The 13639-nt window shown below is 44.6% G+C and overlaps 3 protein-coding genes across 14 annotated transcripts in view; all 3 read left to right on the forward strand.

Annotated features, from left to right (window-relative positions):
- The first annotated feature begins 3964 nt into the window (after positions 1–3964).
- Positions 3965–6088, forward strand: LOC4816268 (uncharacterized). The gene is made up of 5 exons (XM_001355809.4): positions 3965–4153; positions 4213–4554; positions 4618–5139; positions 5202–5876; positions 5946–6088. Exons 1-5 carry the CDS (start codon positions 4023–4025, stop codon positions 6046–6048), a joined length of 1773 nt encoding a protein of 590 aa, XP_001355845.4. The 5' UTR covers positions 3965–4022; the 3' UTR covers positions 6049–6088.
- Positions 6089–7202: 1114 nt separating this feature from the next.
- Positions 7203–9294, forward strand: LOC4816202 (zinc finger protein weckle). Its single transcript, XM_001355810.4, has 3 exons — positions 7203–7492; positions 7558–8885; positions 8952–9294. Exons 1-3 carry the CDS (start codon positions 7298–7300, stop codon positions 9178–9180), a joined length of 1752 nt encoding a protein of 583 aa, XP_001355846.3. The 5' UTR covers positions 7203–7297; the 3' UTR covers positions 9181–9294.
- Positions 9295–9773: 479 nt separating this feature from the next.
- Positions 9774–13639, forward strand: part of Lar (tyrosine-protein phosphatase Lar) — a 153646-nt gene continuing 149780 nt past the window's right edge. For 10 of the 12 annotated variants that reach the window (XM_015181507.2, XM_015181504.2, XM_015181501.2 and 7 more), the window contains exon 1: positions 10232–10549. The gene's annotated coding sequence lies outside the window, so the exon portion shown is untranslated. Of the gene's footprint in view, positions 9896–10231; positions 10550–11153; positions 11258–13639 lie in introns of those variants that run through there. The other 2 variants (XM_015181500.2, XM_015181503.2) reach the window with 2 other exon arrangements.

Here is a 13639-nt window from a genome sequence, read left to right on the forward strand (position 1 = left end):
TTTTCTATGTTAAAGTTTTCCCATTTAAATGCGACAACTTCCGGTCCCTTGAATTGACACTGAGATACAGATACACAGATACAGATAGAAAGCAGAGAGCACAGAGCAGAGAGCTGGATCAGGGCTAAGGCAGAGGGAGAGAGAGAGAGGGGAAAGTTACTCAAGTGCATTTCCTGCTGCAAAATGTTGCATTTCCTTTTCTTTACTGGCAAAAGGACATCGGCTTCGGACCCGGACACGGACACGGACACAGAGCAAAGTTTTCGGAAAGGGATAAACTTATTTTGGGTGATTAAGTGGACCAATTTGTGTGTAGCTTTGATGGAGAGAGCCAAAAGCCAATAAGCAGAAAGTGAAACGCTGTCTGGGAGTGTGGGAGTGTCGGCAGTGTCGGGAGAGGGCTCTTGAACTGAAGCACACATGCAAATGCAATTATTTTCCACGCTGCTTAATGCTTTAATTGCATTTTCCTAACAATCCTCTTGAATGTTGGAGGGGGGAAAACGTTCTCATATTTTCATTATTATTACTTTTTCCCAAGGACTGACAATGAAAAAGGGCCAAAATATGCGCCACACACATGGCCATAAACAAGAATACCAGAAACCAGGAGCTGGTATGAGGACTTGTGGGTCCCGGTTCTGAGTCCAGTTTTGCAGCTGCACCATGGCGTATACGTAATTTGCATTACAATGAACTCTGACTGCTGCAGCCAGGCTCCCCTCCCATCCCGTAGCAGTAGAGCCTCCCATTCATTGCTGCCGCTGCCGCTGCTGCTGCTGCTGCAAGGTGTATAATTTTGATAGCAGTTCCACAAAGGGCAGGGAACTGTAAAGAGGGTGTGGTGTGTGCCCCTGTAATGGGGCATGAGGGGGCCAGACAGCGATGGTTTGGTGAACGTTGCATTTCAATTGAAATAACAATAATTGTTTGCAGCAGCCACTGCCACTGCCAATGCCCTTCTTTGCCTTCTCTCCTCCTGTGTCGTTGCTTTTGCTTTTGTTTTGTGTGGCATGGAAATTCTTGCTCTTCTGGCTTTTCCTCTTCCTCTCAACTGACTTCCGCTCTGCCGCTGTGCATCAGGAAATATGGATATGGAAATAGCGGATGTTGGGTGTCAGTGTCTAGCACACCCCGCTTTCCCCCAAGGAAAACTATCTAACCTCTTGTGGATATAGGGGAGGGGGCAAACACTTGGATAAACTGCAATGTTAATAAGCAATTAAACAGAAATAACATTAAAGCCATTAAAGCATCGATTTCATAGGTCTTTTGATTCAACTAAATTTCGCTTTAAAGTGTCTGAATAATATTCAAAACATTTCTTGTATATTTATTTTTTATTTTAAATAAATATTGTCCGGGGAGACTCTTTTTATGGAGCAGTTTTACCGCCTGATAATCACTTCTAAATAGTTTATTCAAAGTTGTTTCCCCTCTTTCGCGCTTTTTTCTATGGCTTTGCTGGGAAATCCGTTTTCCACACTTCACGCTCTAAGTGATTTTCAATTATGAAGCGCGACAGAGGAGGAGAAGGAGCAGAAGAAGGAAACGAAGGAGAAGGAAGAGTTGCCCTCCGCCTTGGGTCCGCTTTTCAATGCCATTCACCTTGGAAAATCTCGGATGGTTGTAAAAATGTCTTGAATAAAAGTTTTTAATTGCCATATGCTCTTAGCCGAAAAGTACGAGCACGAGCAGGAGCAGAGGTGGAGACTGTTGTAATTAGTTGGGCATACTTCAGGCAGCAAATTAAGCCATAATTATGCACAGCGGGCGACACTCTGAAGAACTCCCGTCCGGGTTCGGGGACTCCCAAGAGGTGGTCCGCTGAAAAGAAAGCAAAAAAGTACCAACTAAATGGTTGACTGAGCCATCAAGTGGCCATACTTCCGCCCCCTGGGCACTCCCCCAAGCCACAACCATCTCAAAGTCTAACCACAACAATTGGCCAACAAGTTGTCGCTGGCAAACAACAACAACAACTCTGGCAACATAAACAAAATAGAGGAAAAAGGGGAAGAATGTACGAAAATATTTGCTTTCAACTGAAATGTTGCAGCACACGGAACGAGTGGGAGTGCAACACGATTTGAGTGAAATGGAACAGTGGGAAACAGGGGAACACACTCAAAGCCCAGACAGACCATCCTAACAGCGCTTCAAGGATGGGATGGAGCAGCGTCACCGACAATTGCAGAAGCTTTGTATTCTGGTCATAGACCATTTTCCACCATTGTTATGCCAGATTGTCAGAGAGGCAGCAGCGACGCTGTCAATGGTTGTGATTGATGCACACAGGTTGTAGCTTATCAGTACAGTGGGCAGATTTTGATAGATAATGATAGAAATTGAGGTCACTTACCAGCAAATAATTTGTATACTCTTGATTGCAGATTCTTTCAATTGGATTTCTCCTGATTCACTTTCGAAACGACGCTCTCTCGATGGATTTCCAATTTGCACGAATTCTCATTGAGTTTTCCACTGTATGTGTGCCTTTCCTTTTCCTTTTTTCCTGCAAAAAATAAAGCGATTAATTAATTTATAATTAATAAAGTGTGTCCGAATTCTTCTTACAAAGTATATATGTATCTTTATTTCTCTCTGCCTTTCAATAAATCCTTCATTTCACTCCTTCGCATTAAAACACGAATTCTCCTTACGCATGCCACTGTATGTAACCGTTCATTCTAATTGCTGATGCTGCTCACCTTCTGCTGTTTCTCTCTCTCTCAATCCCTATCCTCTACGATTGTCAGCGAACTAACTGTAAATGATGTTCTCAATGCAGCCACATACTCGCACTCCCTCACACTCGCACACTAAGGTGGCGGCGCCCCGGCTGTAGGTTTTGCCACCGACAGTGGTCTTTTTCTTGCTTTATTTGTTGCACTCGCATTCCCACTTTACCCCCCTGCCACCCCCACACACTTTCTTGCACAGTTCACTTGGCCTTTGGCACTTTGTCAATTGACAAACAAAACGAATTGCACATTGGATTGTCTGCTCACACACTCGCTTACTGGTGTCTGCCGCCAATTCTGTTGCTTTTACCTATCCTGCGAAGGACCTGCGAGGAATTTCCCAAAATCAAGTTGCCATGCCCTGCGGAATTTTTAACGAAACTTGATCAGCATCCTTGCAGGCTGTAGGATCGAAATTAACCCACTCCACCCCCCTCTATTTGAACAGATGAACAGCTTTGGTTATGCCGTGGAAAATAATACTGTATTTAAATTCATCTTGAAGATCCATTCTTTGTTTTTAATTCCAAAAAGAAATAACAATTATATCTTTCACCTGAACTCCGCTAGAATTTGTCATGCTTTATTATTTTTGTGGAGTGCGTTTAAACACCCATTGGCCGACAATGGGTTATTCGTTTTCTGTCCATGATCGGAAATCATATTCCTTCATTTTGATATTCTGTTGAATATTACTAGCCAGATAGAACTCTCAGCCATGAACACAAGATTTTATCCGATTGATGAATCGATTTTCTACAAGATTTGCTAATTTTATGTATTCTTTTCTTATTGGTTTGTTTATAAAATAAGCTTTAAACGAAATAGTCAAAGTATAAAACGTAAGTGTATTTGGAAGGTTACGTCATTGTTGCTTGTCAGCCGTATTTACGGTTGTAATTAATACAAATTTTGTTTACCTTTTCATGATTGGATTACTATAAAAGCCTTTTTCCAACCCAACCCATCGAAGAAAGTATTTCGAGACTATCGCCTGCATAATCGCTGGAGCTATATGATATGAATGCAATTCAGTGGTATAAAATTAAATTTAAAAAAAAGCAACGGGCACCAACGAGGACCAGGAACATAAAAACAGCCATTCATGAATATGAATGTTGCGCGCATTGCCCAAGGCTAATAAATAATTTCCATTGGCCCCCATATGGGTTTCGTGGCCAGGTCAATGTTGCCAGGAGGCAAACGTAGAAGTTTTTATATTAATTTAGTCCCAACGAAATAATAGTGTATATTTTGTAGTGAAACAACAGCTGGAAAATGCCGAAGCCGCCATGCACGGGCGTCCTGAAACCGGTGCCCATTTACCAAAAGCTTATGGTCGAGAACCTGACTATCGTTCGTCCCCCGATCCTAAAGATCTACTACTGGGAAAGCTTCGACATTTCGGGGCAAGAAGAACCACAGCCCAAATGCGGAACGAAACTCATTCTCTGTTTTCCCTCCCCAGATGGAACAAGAAACTAAAGTCGAACCGTCAGGAGCATGAGCACACAATTGAATTTCCCACACGACACATCGAGAGCCCGCCCCAGAAGATCCTCTTCTGGCTGCGTAATCTCTCCTCAAAGCCCATGACTCTGACGCTTAAGCGCATACAGAATTGCTGCTGCAAGCCCGTGCAGACGCGCGTGGGGTTCAACCAGTTCCGGAAGCTCTTCCACTGTCGACACCGCAAAATGCTGCACCTCCAACAGGAGGTGCTGACCATCAAACCCGACGAGGTGGTGGCCCTATCAGTCACGGCGTATTTTCAGATATACGGAGAGCATTTGCTCACCTACGAGGTCCAGTGAGTGCTTGAATTGGTAGTGGAAGTGCCTCTCCCTAATGTGTAGCCATTTCCATCCTCTAGCACTGATGACAATCGCAAATTCATGTGGCACTTTCACCTGCACGTCTCGGAGTTGAATCCGGAAAAGTGTTTGCTGACCAAGGAACTGTTGCCTGTGAATATCAAAAACTACTACCACATCACACAACCCATTTGGGTGCAGAACTTTACCAATCTGCACCTCAACTTCTCGTTTTCCACGCGAGACCGCAGCCTAAAGCTGCTCAACACGAACCTCACGGTGCCCCGCCAGAGTGTGTGGCCCCTCCTGGTGGACTATCGCCCCATGGACTATGAGAATGAGGTGGAAGTCCTGCTCGGAAATGAGAGTGCCACGGCCTGGTACAAGATCAAGGGCCGCGGAGTCCTGGTCGATGAGGAGGAGGAGACGGACATGCCGCTAAAGGATCACGAATGCGCCGACTTTCTCTACGTTATATATCCCAATCGAGTGGTCTTTGAGGTCTGCATGAAGGAGGATCGCACGCAGCTGGTGAATGTCCACAACTTCGGGCAGAAGTGCGTCGAATTCCGATGGCAAAAGTAAGCCTAAAGCCATCCCCGTGGAAAGATCATATAATCAATGGCCCAATCCTCTTGCGTAGCTACATGATCAGTGAATTCTTTTCAGTGTCCTTCACTCCGCCCTTATTCAGCCTCAAGGGCCACCACTCGAAGCTGGTGGAGGTGAAGGTCACGGCCTACGATCGTCTGGTGAACTTTCGCCGCATTCCCATCGTCCTGGAGGTGCACCGCAACCTCGATCAGGCCACGCTGATAGCCAAGCGGGAGCTGGACGAGATCGAGTCCATAGATGATCCCAAGTGGAAGGAGGATAGCTATATAACGCATGTTTATCTTCATCTCAACATCCGCTCCACCCACAAGAGTACTCAGGAGGCGGCGGGCGAAAACGACGAGGCGACGGACACTGCAGCCGAGCGCTCGCCCTGCGGTGGTGGGGGAATTGAGATTACCGCCGGGGCAGGAGGCGACGGCCCTGCCACTGAGGAGCAGCGCAAGGAGACGGAGCGTCGGGAGCTGATCAAGCGTCTGGCCGCCAAGCAGAAGCTCACCTCCAACGAGATCATCGAGCTGACGATGGCGATCGACAACCGCAACACCATCTTCGAGAAGCTCTTCTGGAAGTACCTCTGCAAGTCAAACTTCATGCGCATCCTCCCCGACCGCAAGCGCCACAAGCACACCAAGACCTACGACGAGGTGGTGTCCGTCAGAGCTGATTCTCAGCCAGAGCATGGCGTCGACGCTGATCGCAAGTAGGAATACCCTTCATAGGGATCTACAATCTCTATGATCATCGCTAATCCCTCTCTCTATTGTCGCAGCACCATCATGGAGATTCTCTCACGGCTCATGCAGGAATCCATCAATGATTTGGCCAGGAACTGGGTCTTCATTCCCTCGCAGTACTACGAGCGCAATCTTTAAGTGTTTTCATTTGTTCTATAAACGCATTGCATAAGTATTTCCACTCCCTGTTTGCATTCTGGCGGGCGTTCCAACCATTTCGGTTGTCCACACCACGAAATTTATGTAAGATTTCGCACGCGCGCGAAAAGCTTGAGTTCTTGTGGCCGTTCCCCCACTGTCTGGTGGAATTTATGTGTCTGCCGGGCGGTGGAGGCAGGCTTTTAAGACTTCCCATGCAGGCGGGGCGTGGCGGGGGACGGCCAGACATTCGGACAAGAGTATTTATGTATTTATGTGCTCCGCTTGCTTTTAGCTCTGTGGGAATCACACGGAATGGTCAAATTGTGTTTTAATTTGTTTTATTTGGTTCTGTAGCAGTGTCTAAGAAGGGTTGTTTACGGAGTATGAGTTAGTGAAGCTTGTAGGAATCCTTAAGTAGTATCTTAATTCTTTTCTGTTTATAAGCAAACAAATTCCAATAGCCCGCCTATCGCGCCATCTGTTGATAAACTAAAGAAGAACTATTTTGTCGAATCGCCATCTGGCGCACACCTCCCGAAGGCACCATCTAGCGCTTGGTTAGTTAACTTTCCCATTCATAGTGTTAGCGAGAGGGAACGTTCTGAGTTTATACCCTATAACATAGTCATTTGTCGAACCTGATACCTATTCAGGGACCAAGAAGATAATAAGCTTTAAAATATCGTTGAAATATTGAAAATAATATTGAATAATTTTAAAATATTTTGAAAATAAATTGATTTTGCCTGGGATGACAAACGTGTTCACAATTCTATAACATCCAGGGTATGTGTGCATGGAATTAGCAACATTTGTGTATGGAATGAGACTCATTGTTGCAAAAGCGAACCTGCGGCGAATACAAATTTTGGTCAAGACCAGTGTGACCGAAACATACCGTCTCGTTTAAAAATATACCGAAAAATACTCGAAATATTCTACGTTTTTGATCTTCCGTCGAATATTACTAGCTATATAGATCTCTCAGCCATGCCCACATAATTTTATCCAATCAATGAATCAATTTTTTACTTGAGTGGCATACAATTTTGTGGGCAGACCTAGTAATATTCGACGGAATATCAAAATCGAGGAATATGCATGATGGAACTTGAATAATTCGTCAGTATATTTACGGTATATTTTGAAATGAGAGTCAGACCGTATATTTTATCGGAATATCCGCGGTCACACTAATATTTACACTGCAGTGGGCTTTATTTATAAATAATTGCTAATTCTAGCAATGGCCGCCGCCCCGTTGAGTGGCCACGAGGCCAGTGCCACCGACTGGCATCTGTGGTGCCGCCTCTGTGCCAAGGATGACCTGCAAGGGAACATCAATGTGTTCCTGAAGCACGAGCACACGGGCGGTCCAGGAGATGGCTCTGCCAGCGATTTGGCCCTGGCCACAGCCATCGGCAAGTACTTTTGGGTGGATGTAAGTGGCACGCACAGGCCATATATCCAAAACATCCTCAAAGCAGTATTCATCATTCCACACAGATAACGCGTGGCGAGGAGCTGCCAAAGATGATCTGCACCGACTGCCTCACACTGGTCACAACTTTGGTCAACTTCTCGGAGCGCATAACCCGCGTGCAGAAGCTCTACTGCATTCTACAGACCACTGCCAAGCAGGATCATGTAAATCTGCAGGAGCTTCGTTCCAAGTTTGGGCTGCTGGAGGAGGAACCAGAGACCCTTACAGAAGTCCACTATGTGGAGGAGAAACCCAAGTTGGGGGCCCAGGGCGACCTGCTCATAGAAGAGTCTACATTTGACATGAAAAACCCTCTAAATGAGACGGTAGATGATAAGGAAGAAGAGCTTGAGGCAGCAACAAGTAGAAGCGAGGAGAACGAACACGATTCGGATCAGGAAATAGACGAGGAGGAGGAGCAGGAGCAGGAGTACGAGGAAGTGGATGAAAATGCTGTCCTGCTGAAGCTATGCGATGCATATGGGATAACAGAGGATAATTCCTCAAGGGACAGCCACAAATGCCCCCGAAGGACACCTCCAAAACAGAGCAAATCAAAGGAAGACCCCGACAAAGGACATCAGTGTACGATATGCAGTCGAGCCTATGCCAGAGCCAGCACCCTTAACCGCCACATGCGGCAGGATCATGACAGGATCTACGAGTCCAATCTGTTGGCGTGTCAGGAATGCCCGAAGAAATTCCGCACTCGCTACCAGCTGGAACGGCACAGCCAGGGCCATCTGCCGATGCCCAAACGCAAGGTGTTTCCCTGCGCCAGCTGCAACAAGATGTTCGCCAGCAATGCCTCCGCCCTGCAGCATGCCCAGTACCAGCATTTGGATGAACGTCCACGTCCCGTGATCTGTGAGCAGTGTGGAGTGCGAGTCACTTCCATCAGCAACCTCAAGGTGCATGTACTGACGCACACGGACCACGCGCCCTTCGAGTGCGATGTGTGCAAGAAGTGCTTCAAGAGCGCCAGTCGGCTGAAGCATCACAAGGAGACCCACGATCCGCACAAGTACATCTGTCCCGAGTGTGGCATGCAGCTGAATTCGCGCACCACCCTCAATCGCCATCGACTGGTGCACACGGATCAGATGCAGCACAAGTGCGACTACTGCGGTAGGGAGTTTAAGCGGGCCAAGGCCCTTAAAAATCATCTCATACTGCACACAGGACTAAAGCCTTACTCCTGTGATTTTTGCGATCGCACATTCGCCAATGGGTCGAATTGTCGCACGCACAAGAAGAAGTCACATCCCGAGGAGTTGGCCGCCCAGGAGGCGGCTGGCGGTGGCAAGACATGCAATCGGAATATACCCAAACTAGAGGCGCTCAAGGCTTTGTGAGTACTCCAACGAATACTCGATTAAATTGGGTCTAATGTCATTGTTTCTTTACCATTTTGTAGCACGAAAAACAAGGATAATTTATCGCCTGTGGCCACCAAGCAGAGCGGTTGCTTTGCCTTTGGCAAGAAGCCCAAGCCGCAGATCAAAGAGGACGTTAGTCCGCCTGCAGCAGAGCCTGTCGTCGCGGCTGAAGCCGAAACCGAAACGGAGTCTGAAGTCAAACCCCCAACAACGGCCATACCCACGATAGATACTATTTATAACCACATTATGATTGATTACCATTAAGTTTTGTTTATTTTAAATAGTTTTCTAAGAAAAGGTAGTCTAATTTACGTTAAGCATACATTATTTGTAGCTTCTTCTTGTAAAACCCCCTAGATTAAACATATATTTATGGAATATCGACTATAGATTCGGCGGGAAAAATGTTTCAAAAGGATTCGGCATGCTGCTGCGCATGTCCTCTGTATGTCAAAGAGCCGGAGACAGAGCCACCCCCCATTTAAGAGGAGACGAGAGTCCTAGTATAAAGGAATTTAGTTCAGTTGACAGCGTGCGCTTTCCTCGTGTCCTGCTCTCTCTCTCTCTCTATGAACATTTGTTTAAACCTTTTTCGTGAAGTGGAAAATGTGTAAAAATGTTTGGAAAACAATTAAATATCTAGTCTATAAAATGGCCATTTCGGTCCATAAACACACATCTTAATAATCAAAAAACTTCTATTTCGGATATTATTTGAATGGGAACTGAAAAATAAAAAAAAAAAATCGATTTATCCCCAATAAAAACAAAGTGCATTTAAATAGCCATTAAAAAAGCCTATTGCATATCTAATAAATCTAAAGTTTATTACAAATTGATTAATATATAATAATACAGTGACACTGTGCAAACGTAAAAGCTTTAAAAACGAAAAAAAACAAAAGGAATTAGAAAACTGCAAATAAATATAAATTATCGCAAATAATCGCTTTAAAACACAAATAATTATACAAATATTGTAAGTAATCTAGTGAAAGGTTTAACATTGAATTGTATTTTACATACAAAACGTATTTATATTTAAATATTTAAATAAATTAAAAGTGCCTGTTTGCCATCCCTGGTGCCCCCGACTCAGCTGTGCTTTAAACTGGTTCGGTGTAGTTCCTTTTCGCTCATTCACTTTCAACAATTTCTACTTCAAATCTAGGGCTCTCTCTTTCGTTAAAATTTATGTTTTCAGGCCTGAGGGTCCTAGCTAGCTAGTAATATTTAACCGAAATCGAGGAATATGATGGCATACGAATACAAATAATTCGTCAGTATATCTTTGGTATTTTTTGAGACCGTGACGGTATACTTCTGAGGGTCAGACCGTATATTTTATGCCCGCGGTCACACCGAATTTGTGTTTGTTGCGCGAATTATTTGTCAATAATTGTTTTTAGACTGTTCCGTTTGTGTTTAATCTCTCCCCCACTATCGCAAGTGTGCTGTGTCAAAAAAGTTGAATGAAATACGACTGTTGAGCGCCAAACATTTGCTGTTGTTGCACATGCTACTATCTAGTCGGCGTTTTCCACTTGTTTTTACGCACACTACGCGCCCGTTCATGTGCGCGCGGTTGTATGCGTGTGTGTGAGTGTTGTGTGCTAAAAAAATCGATTCAATTGTAAGTTTTTTGTCTTTAATTAAAGATTAAAGTAATTCTAAGCCACAAATATGCGACATGTGTGTGGCCCGCAGCATAAATATCTTGTTATGCTGCCACTCATTGTGCTTGGAGCAGGGGTACTGCCCCCAAAACGGGTCCAGAGTGTGTTGCGTAGGCGGACCTGAAGTCCGTTTACTATAAGAAAATTGGTGCCCCCAAATCGGTTTACTATGTGAAAGAGGTTTACACTAGCAAAAACAGAGACTGAAATTGGTTTACACTAAAGAAAAGAAGCTGCAAGTCGTGGTATGCCAAGAAAATGGATTATAACGCGGCCCTGCTGGAAGAAAAGTGCAAAATAAATGGTTTAAAAGTAATGTAAATTTACCTTAAATCGGTTGTCTATACAAAATACGCGCGTAAAAACGTTTAAGAGTGGGAAAAGTGGACTGGAAATAGCTGCTAAATGAGATAAAAGGAACCCGATAGGGTTTAAATCTAACAAATATGGTCGTAAAATCGTTTTGGCATACAAAAATGTTGTAAATTATGGAACAATCTGAAAAACATACACGTATTCTTTAAAAGTGACGAAAAACGAACCAAAATTTGCCTTAAATCAGTTAAAAATATACAAAAATATATAAAAAGAAATGTACACAAAATCTGTTGACTATAAAAAAAACGCAGCAAGAATATGTTGAGAAAGGAAACAAGGACCAGGAAGTGAGTGTATCAAAGAAAGTGGGCTTGAAATGAACTTTCCTTCAGTTAACAACAAAAAACGACAACAATTTAAGAATTCAAACCTGTAATCGAGATTGCCCCAAACAAAAATCGGCCCAAAAATCAGTTTTCATTAAGAAAATCTTTACCGAAATCTGTTTAGCCCAAGAAAAGGCAACAGAAAGTGCATTCATTGTCCAAGAAATGTGAAGAAAAGTGAAGAAAATTGAGGGAAAAAGGCGCCCCCGAATAAAAGTTGATACAAAACAAAAGTTTCTCCTGTGACAAGAAGGAAGCCGCGAACCGCATTATCTTTTTGGCTTGACCCAAATTGCAGCTGCCCCACAACGCCCGCCCCCGCTCCCCCACCCTTAGTGGCTTCTCCTCTCGTCTTTGTTTTGTGAGTGGAAACTTCATCGTCCCTTTGTGTCGTGAGACTGTGTCGCCTCCCCCTCGCCCACCCACAGTCCTGCTGCACATACTTTTTCCCTCAGTTTTCTTCATGATTTTCTTCTCTTCTCTTCTGTGTGTCTTTTTTTTTATCATTTAATGTGCGGCAAGTTAATTGCCGAAAGAACTTTGCCGAGCTGTTGCTGCTTTTATCAGCAGTGTGGCAAGTTTTTTAAAGTGTCCCCTGGAACACCTCCTCGCTCCATTTACCACCCATTTGCCAGCCATTGGAAATGAAAAACTTGGGGCCGCCCCCGAGCCTCATTAGTTGGCAATTATGAGAGCGGGAGAGCGGTAGAGCGGCAGAGCAGGAGAGAGCAGCGACCAAATGGTCTGCTTGTCAAAGTAAGAATTTCCTTATTGAAATTGTTTTTCTCGCCCTCCAGGGGAAAGAGAGCAGCGCGTGTCCTGGTGTCCCTGTCCAGGATCTGGAGTGGAGTGGCGGGTAGTCTCCCCCTCTGCTAATGCGGATTTTTCGCTCCGAGTTAAATGACTTTTCATTTCTGTTTGAGTGATAGAAAAGCGGACGCCTTTCTAATTAGATGGCTTACAGACCCTCCCCCGATATCGGGTGTCCCATAATCCCTAGTGTCCTGCAAATGGACTGCACTTGGCCAGGAATCGTTTCGCAGTCTGTTTCGAGGGTGGCTTGCCGCCTCCCTGTTGCACATCCCCTTTTAATACTTTTGATTGCGAGGGTGGCAGGGAATCTAGTTCTTAGGGGTTTCTAGTTTTAAACTACTTCAAAGCTGTGTTTGCAATAGGGAAAATGCAACAAAGAATGTCCTATAGGAAAGATTTTTAGGGATGCCGTGGGATATTATTAAGGGACGCAATGTATTTATGTTGAAAACAGATCTAAAAGATCTAAGAAATTTGGACACCGGCTTGCTTCTCCTACGCCTTCGTATTGCCCCCAGAATCTGTGTGTTGTGCAGTCACAACAGGGAAAGTCAATGATAATGTTCTTCAAAGGGAACTCCTTCGTCAGGCTCAAAAAGTCCACCATTTGGTTGCCAAGGCTGCCAGGGGAACGGGCGGCCACATGAGCAGAATTATCTGACGGTATGATTTGTCCTTCATCTTCGTCTGTGATCTCGTCCACGGGGCCGAACATCGTCTTGAGGTGAGGGAGGGTGAAACAAAAAGGGCCTTTCATAGATCCCCTCGTGCTTTTAGATGTTTAGGGTGAACTTCTTGTCCATGCCCTGCAGGTTTTGCCATCTATGCGAATGTCTTTCGTGGTGAATTTGGGCTGGAAATCAAGAAAATATATGAGACCTCATTGATGGCATCGCGGGCGGGATAGGTGTCTGCCACATACCGCCACAGTTGTATCGAAACTATAGGGATCCGGCGCTGATAGCCGCATGGGAGCCGTATGGATAATATTTCTGATACCGGTATATCCTTTAAGACCGTCAAGACATTGCCATGGTTCATGGAGTTCTTTTGTCCTTTCGCTGGACTTTATAAATTTGCTGCAAAGAGAGGGATAGCATGAGTAGTGTTCGTAGGGATCTCTCAGTACGTCTCCCGGCTATCAGTCGAATAATTGAGGCACTAACTATTTGTGACAAAACTGGCAAACTCGGTTCTAAAAAATTGCAACAATCGATAATCTCTGTCGCAGCGCTGCTTCCAGCTCAACTGGAAAGCCAACTGGAGGCATACATATATGTAGCCCCTCTCTCTCCCAATGCTTTTCCCCTAAGGATGTCTCTGTTTAAAGTCGAACGTTATACGGCTCTCAATAAATTGAATATTTTAAAGTAAAATCGAATTGTGGAGAACGATAAGTGCCTTCTGGGAATGCAATAGTTTGGCAGATAAAGAGACAACAGAGAAGATATATATTTATCCGGATTTATTATACAAATAGAGTGGCAGTATACTCGGGAATATCGCAAGGATTGATAGGGGTTGTCCTAC

Source organism: Drosophila pseudoobscura, chromosome 4 (assembly GCF_009870125.1).
Source record: "Drosophila pseudoobscura strain MV-25-SWS-2005 chromosome 4, UCI_Dpse_MV25, whole genome shotgun sequence".
Taxonomy (NCBI): Eukaryota; Metazoa; Arthropoda; class Insecta; order Diptera; family Drosophilidae; genus Drosophila; species Drosophila pseudoobscura.

Coding starts and splice junctions, on each gene's coding strand:
- LOC4816268 (XM_001355809.4), top strand. CDS start 4,023: ATGCCGAAGCCGCCATGCACGGGCGTCCTGAAACCGGTGCCCATTTAC. Junction 5,140..5,201: donor GTCGAATTCCGATGGCAAAA/GTAAGCCTAAAG, acceptor CCTCTTGCGTAG/CTACATGATCAGTGAATTCT. Junction 5,877..5,945: donor GGCGTCGACGCTGATCGCAA/GTAGGAATACCC, acceptor CTATTGTCGCAG/CACCATCATGGAGATTCTCT.
- LOC4816202 (XM_001355810.4), top strand. CDS start 7,298: ATGGCCGCCGCCCCGTTGAGTGGCCACGAGGCCAGTGCCACCGACTGG. Junction 7,493..7,557: donor GCAAGTACTTTTGGGTGGAT/GTAAGTGGCACG, acceptor CATTCCACACAG/ATAACGCGTGGCGAGGAGCT. Junction 8,886..8,951: donor CTAGAGGCGCTCAAGGCTTT/GTGAGTACTCCA, acceptor ACCATTTTGTAG/CACGAAAAACAAGGATAATT.